The sequence below is a fragment of the Bison bison genome, unplaced genomic scaffold (genome assembly GCF_000754665.1).
Source record: "Bison bison bison isolate TAMUID 2011002044 unplaced genomic scaffold, Bison_UMD1.0 scf7180017864371, whole genome shotgun sequence".
Taxonomy (NCBI): domain Eukaryota; kingdom Metazoa; phylum Chordata; class Mammalia; order Artiodactyla; family Bovidae; genus Bison; species Bison bison.
Window position 1 is genome coordinate 6,871,794 of NW_011494943.1, and position 5,628 is coordinate 6,877,421.

Genomic DNA, 5,628 nt, shown 5'->3' on the forward strand with positions numbered 1-5,628 from the left:
CAAGGACTGGGGCGGGAAGGAAGCCAATCCCTGGGGACCTGAACTCCAGCCCCTCTCTGATCGCCACCCCAACCTCGGCTCCGCGCCCCATCTCCTTTTCGGTGGCTGGGGGCGCACAGAGCTCCCCTTGCCACAGCCGCGTCGGAGCGCGCACAGCCGAAGCCGGGAGGAAGAGAAACGCCCGGACGGCTGAGGTTGCCCGCACTCCCAGTCCGAGGCAGACGTGTGGCGGCTGTCCGAGGCCTCGCAGTCCCTCGAGTGGCTCGGAAAGAAATGCCAAAGCTTCCCCCGCCGGTGCTCAGCAGCCTCCTTCGGAAACGGCCGGGCGCCGCACGCCGCGCGCCGACGGCTCCGCAGCTTTCATCACTGCCTCTAATCAAGACCCACAAACCAGTTTGGTGTCTGGGCCCTCCCTCGGACTGGCGTCGCGCCGAAGGGCGTGTCAGACAGAGGGTGGTGGATTTCTCTTTGTCAGTCCGGGCGCCCTCACCCTCTTCCCGCGACCCCAGCTTGCCCACCCCGGCACCCTCTCCCGGGGGAAGGACCCACTCCGCCACTTTGAGGGCTCCCTCTAGCTGCTGATGCAGGGTTGGCCCCTGGGGATGGGGGCGGGGAAGATAGTCAAGGCGAGGACCCTAGAGGATAGGACTTCCTCCTCCAGCGTCTTGTCTAGGTCTACAGTCCAATCAAAACTGCCCCCTCCAAATTCACCAATAACCCTGACCCTTGAGGCTCCTCTCAGACCGGACAGAACAGGGAGGAAGTGCATAAATAGCTTAACACTCAGATCATTCTGTGTGCCAGGCATGGCTCTCTAGGTATTTGCATGTGTTAAATCGTTTACTTTTGAGAGAACTCCATCAGGTAGGTATCATGCATTAATTCCTTCGTTTACTCATTCAAGAAATCTTTATTGAACATCTACTATGTAGCAGGTACTATTTCATAATTGTGTGTGTGTGCAGATGAGGAAACCGAAGCGCAGAGATTCTAGGGAACTTGTCCAAGATCACCCTGGTAGTAAGTTCCAGATTCTGGCAGTCCTCCAGCCTTGGTGCAGATTCTGGGAAGGCGAGATGGGGCAGTCAGGTTTGGGAGGAAAGGAGCAAGGAGGTGTCCCTGTGAGCTTCAGGCTTGCTCAACCTGGGTGGGGGAGTCTTGGGGGAAAAGATAAAGATCTTCTGGAAAGTCAAGGGTTTGATGCCTAAGGGTCTCTGTCCACGGCTCTGGTGCTGAAAGTTCCCAAGAAAATGCCAGAGGCAGTCAGCAAACATTGGTTCAATGTCCTGCCTGTGACAAATTTAGGGGTAGGGTGGGGTCTGAGATAAGCAGGACCTGGTCTCTGCCCACCAGGCACACCCGGAGCAGTACACACCCACTCTCGATAGACGCTAGGGCAAAGGGAGAAGTCTTCCCAGGAGAGGTGTTTAAGCTGGATGGTGACAATGGGGCAAGAGCGACTGGGGGGGACAGCACAAGAGATGGAAGGAATAGGAGGCTGGAGGAGTGATGGAGGGGGGAGACAGCAGGAGAAACGGGGAGTCCTCTGGCTGGGCCTGTGGTGGGCATGTGCCTGGAGTGTGAGAAGGAGGCTGCACAAGGAGGAGGGTGAACTGGAGCAGGAATGACAAGAAGGACTGGGAAAAGGATACAAAATCACTGGTGGGATCTTTAAAAGAGTACCAAGTTTTGTTATTCTATTTGCCCCAGAAGAGGACCTTAGGAGGTATAAATATTGAGCAGGTTGCACAGGGGAGAATGGGGGCCTGAAGCGGCTGCATTTCATTTTATTATTTTTATTTTGACTGTGCGGGCTCATCGTTATGGTGTGCGGGGGCTTCTCTAGTTTAGCTCGAGGGCTTATTTGCCGCTCAGCATGTAGAATCTTGAGCTTCCCTGGTGGCTCAGGTGGTAAAGAATCTGCCTGCAATGCAGGAGACCTGAGTTCAATCCCTGGGTTGGGAAGATCCCCTGGAGAAGGGAATGGCTACCCACTCTAGTCGTTGATGGACAAGGAAGCCTGGCGTGCTGCAGTCCATGGAGTTGCAAAGAGTCAGACACGACTGAGCGACTAAACTGAGGTGACCCACTCCACAGTTCTTGCCTGGAGAATTCTATGGACAGTGGAGTCATTCCATGGACAGTGGAGTCTAGCAGGCTTTAGTCCAGGGATTTCGAAGAGTCAGACATAACTGAGCTACTAGCTCTGTGGGGTCTTAGCTCCCCAACCACAAACCAACCTTGCATCCCCTGCATTAGAAGGTAAGTTCTTAACCACTGGACCACCAGGGAAGTACTGAGGCTGCATATGAAAGCCAAATATGCTGGGGGTCTTCCGTTGGTTCCATAGAGGGAGAGTCTAAAGCTCAGAGTCCAAAGAGAGAGACAGAGCAGAGCACAGCAGAGTATGACCAAAGATGCTCCAGCCTCAAGCGTGGGTGCAGGGCAGGTATCTAGAGGGACACCCTTAGGTGAGGGACAGCCTTAGGTGAGGGGGTTCAGGGGAGGATTCCTTGAAGTGGTGGGACTCCACTGAGTCCTGAAGGACACTCTGCAGTTTAGCCAAAGGGTGAGGGGGTGGGTATGATGGGTAAAGGGGTGGGGGAGGTGTGGGAAAGACAGGGAGGTGAACAAAAGCAGAAGATTCTAGGAACTAGGCAGCAGGATGGCATGGCCCATGGGCAAGGGGGAGGGCTTGAGAACAGTGCTGGAGAGGGCGGTCAAGGCCAAACCAGGAAGCAACAGCAGCTGCCCTCCCCTGACCACTTTGCACAGTCCAAGCCCATGCTAAACATACACTGCCTCGTTTCTTTTCTTTTTAATTTAAAATATTAGTTTATTTGGCTGCACTGAGATTCCTAGTTGCAGCATGTGGGATCTATTCATAATTCCCTGACCAGGGATCTAACCCGAGCTCCCTGCATTGCGAGCACAGAATCTTAGCCCCGGGACTGCCAGAGACGTCTCCCTTGCTTCATTTGAAAGGCCATGCAGGCCATGCTAGGCAGTATGGCCTCTACACTGAGGGCAGTTGGTTGCCTCTGCAGGGATCACAGTAGGGGAGAGACACAGTGGGTAGGGAGACTAGTTTAGGAGGGAGCCATGAACCAGGGTAGTGGTTGAGGTCAAGAAAATCTCAGAGCTGTCTGTGAGCTGGAATACGCAGGGGCGAGGGGACAGGCGAGGTGGACACGTGGTTCCTTCTGGGAGATGTAGGGATGGCGATGCTGCTCTGAGACGATGAATTAGAAATCAGGCCTCTGGCAGCCTGGAGAATGGGGACGGTGGGTGCTTAGGACCCTGAGCCCAAAGCACCAGGGGTGCAGGGTAGCAGCAGGCAGAGCGCCTGGCATGGGAGGGGCGGGGAAGGAACCTTCTCACCGGGACAGCAGCTGCGACCAGTGGGGCATCCCTGCTCTCCCTGCAGCTCTACATGAACCCAAAGGGCCCATGGCGGGAGGGTGCTAGACTTCAGGAAGAGACCCTGAGCTGCAGGTATGGGGGTGGCCCAAGATTGGGGTCCAAGCAAGGGGAAACAAAGGGGTTTGTTATTGCTGTTTAGTCCCTCAGTCATGCCACTCTTTCACAGCCCCGTGGGCTGTAGCCCGCCAGGCTCCTCTGTCCATGGGATTTCCCAGGCAAGAATACAGGAATGGGTTGCCATTTCCTTCTCCGGGGATCTTCCCGACCTAGGGATCGAACTCGTATCTCCTACATTGGCAGGCGGATTCTTTACCACTGAACTACCTAGGAAGCCCAACAAAGGAAGCAGGCCCAAGTGAAAGCTTGGGGAAGCTGAAGAAGTAGCAGGAGACATTCAGGGAAAGAGAAGAGTCAGGGATGGAATTCCCCACGTTGAGCTGTGCACTCCTGAGACACGGAGGCATCCAGGGAGGGTACAGATGGAATTCAGTTCTATCAAAGTCATGGGCATGAGAATTCCCTGGTCAGCCAGTGGATAGGACTCTGTGCTTTCACTGCCAAGAGCACAGGTTCAATCCCTGATTTCGGAACTAAAATCCCACAAGCCTCACAGCAAGGCCAAAAAAAAAGAGTCAAGGGCCATAGCATTTGTGCTGACCCCAGGATGTCCCGTGGTCATGGTAGACACTGCAAATCAGTCTCGGAACTTTTTTCCTTAAGCCTTTAATGTGCTTTAAAATTAATTTTAGGAAATAAAATAAAAACTTTAGGACTTCCCTGGCAGTCCAGTGGTTAGAACTCTGCGCTTTCACTGCAGGGGGCACAGGTTTGATCCCTGGCTGGGGAACTAGGATCCCATATGCAGCACAGCGCAGTCAAAAAATAATAATGATAACTTTACAAAAGTAATGTTTTAAGAAAAAAAAAAAAAAAGCAAAAAAACTAGAACATTAGCCACTCCTCCCAGTGCCTGTGTTCTCTACCTTTCCCCAGAAGTAACTCCTATCATGAACTCGATGGGTGTCTTCTAGAGCTTTTCAAAGTAATTTTATATACAACCATTTTTTTGTTGCTGTTCAGTTGTAAGTCGTGTCCAACTCTTTGTGACCCCACGGACCCTCCAGGCTCCTCTATCCATGAGGCTCTCCAGGCAAGAATACTGGAGTGGGTTGCCATTTCCTTCTCCATGCTGCTGCTGCTGCTAAGTCGCTTCAGTCGTGTCCGACTCTGTGCGACCCCATAGACAGCAGCCCACCAGGCTCCACCGTCCCTGGGATTCTCCAGGCAAGAACACTGGATTGGGTATATAGCACCCATAATAGAGCATTATTTCAGATCACAGCATTCCTTCCCAAGGATGGGAAAGCCCAAGCGCACACTCAGCCGCGGGATCCTTCTCAACACAACACCCTAGGCAACCACGATCCAACTGATCAGAGTCAGAATAAGAGGGGACACCGACTTTGCTCTCCCTGACTTCAGGAGTGAAACTCCTTCCAGAAGACAGGGCACGCACAGCCTTTCGGGGTGGAAAGTCACAGCCTTGGAAACAGCCGGTGGCCAAGCACTGTGCAGATGCCCTTGGCTCCCTTGCTGGATGCCAGTATTCCACCTTAAGATCAAACAGGAAGACAGGTGTGGGGGTGGGGGAGAAGTGGTCCTCAAGCCCCTTTAAATAACCCCTAATTTTATGTGGAACACAGAGGGCTGGTCTATTTGAACCTTCTCTGGTCCTGTAAGGTAGATGGGGTAGCTGCTGTGATTTCCATTGTCCCAATCAGAGAGGTTGCTTGGCTTACCCTAGGTCACACGGCAATGAGACGCAAGAGTGGAACGGAGCGCTGGACAGCTCGGCAGCCAACCAGACCCCTGTCTCCCTCCTCAGCCCCTACTGAGGCTCCACCCATGGCCACTCCAGAGGCTCAGGCGACTGGAGAGGCTCCGGCTAAGGAGAACCAAGTGGCCTTGGGGTTCGAGCAGACCAGGGCCCCTGCCTCGCCAGTCGAGAGGTCCTGGCTGGCGCGGCACTTCTCGCTGCTGCAGCGGCGGGGCCGGCAGGCCCAGAAAGCTGGGCAGCTCTTCTCGGGGCTCCTGGCGCTCAACGTGGTGCTCCTGGGCGGAGCCTTCATCTGCAGCATGGTCTTCAACAACGTGGCCGTCACGCTGGGGGACGTGTGGATCCTGCTGGCCGCGCTGAAGGTCCTG

The 5,628-nt window shown here is 54.2% G+C and overlaps 1 protein-coding gene across 1 annotated transcript in view; it reads left to right on the forward strand.

Annotated features, from left to right (window-relative positions):
* The first annotated feature begins 5,238 nt into the window (after positions 1–5,238).
* The window catches only part of OTOP3 (otopetrin 3), a 6,675-nt gene continuing 6,285 nt past the window's right edge, over positions 5,239–5,628 (forward strand). Inside the window, exon 1 of the mRNA XM_010856137.1 lies at positions 5,239–5,628. This exon is cut by the window's right edge and continues 7 nt beyond it. Within this exon, the coding sequence (XP_010854439.1) occupies positions 5,239–5,628 (390 nt within the window).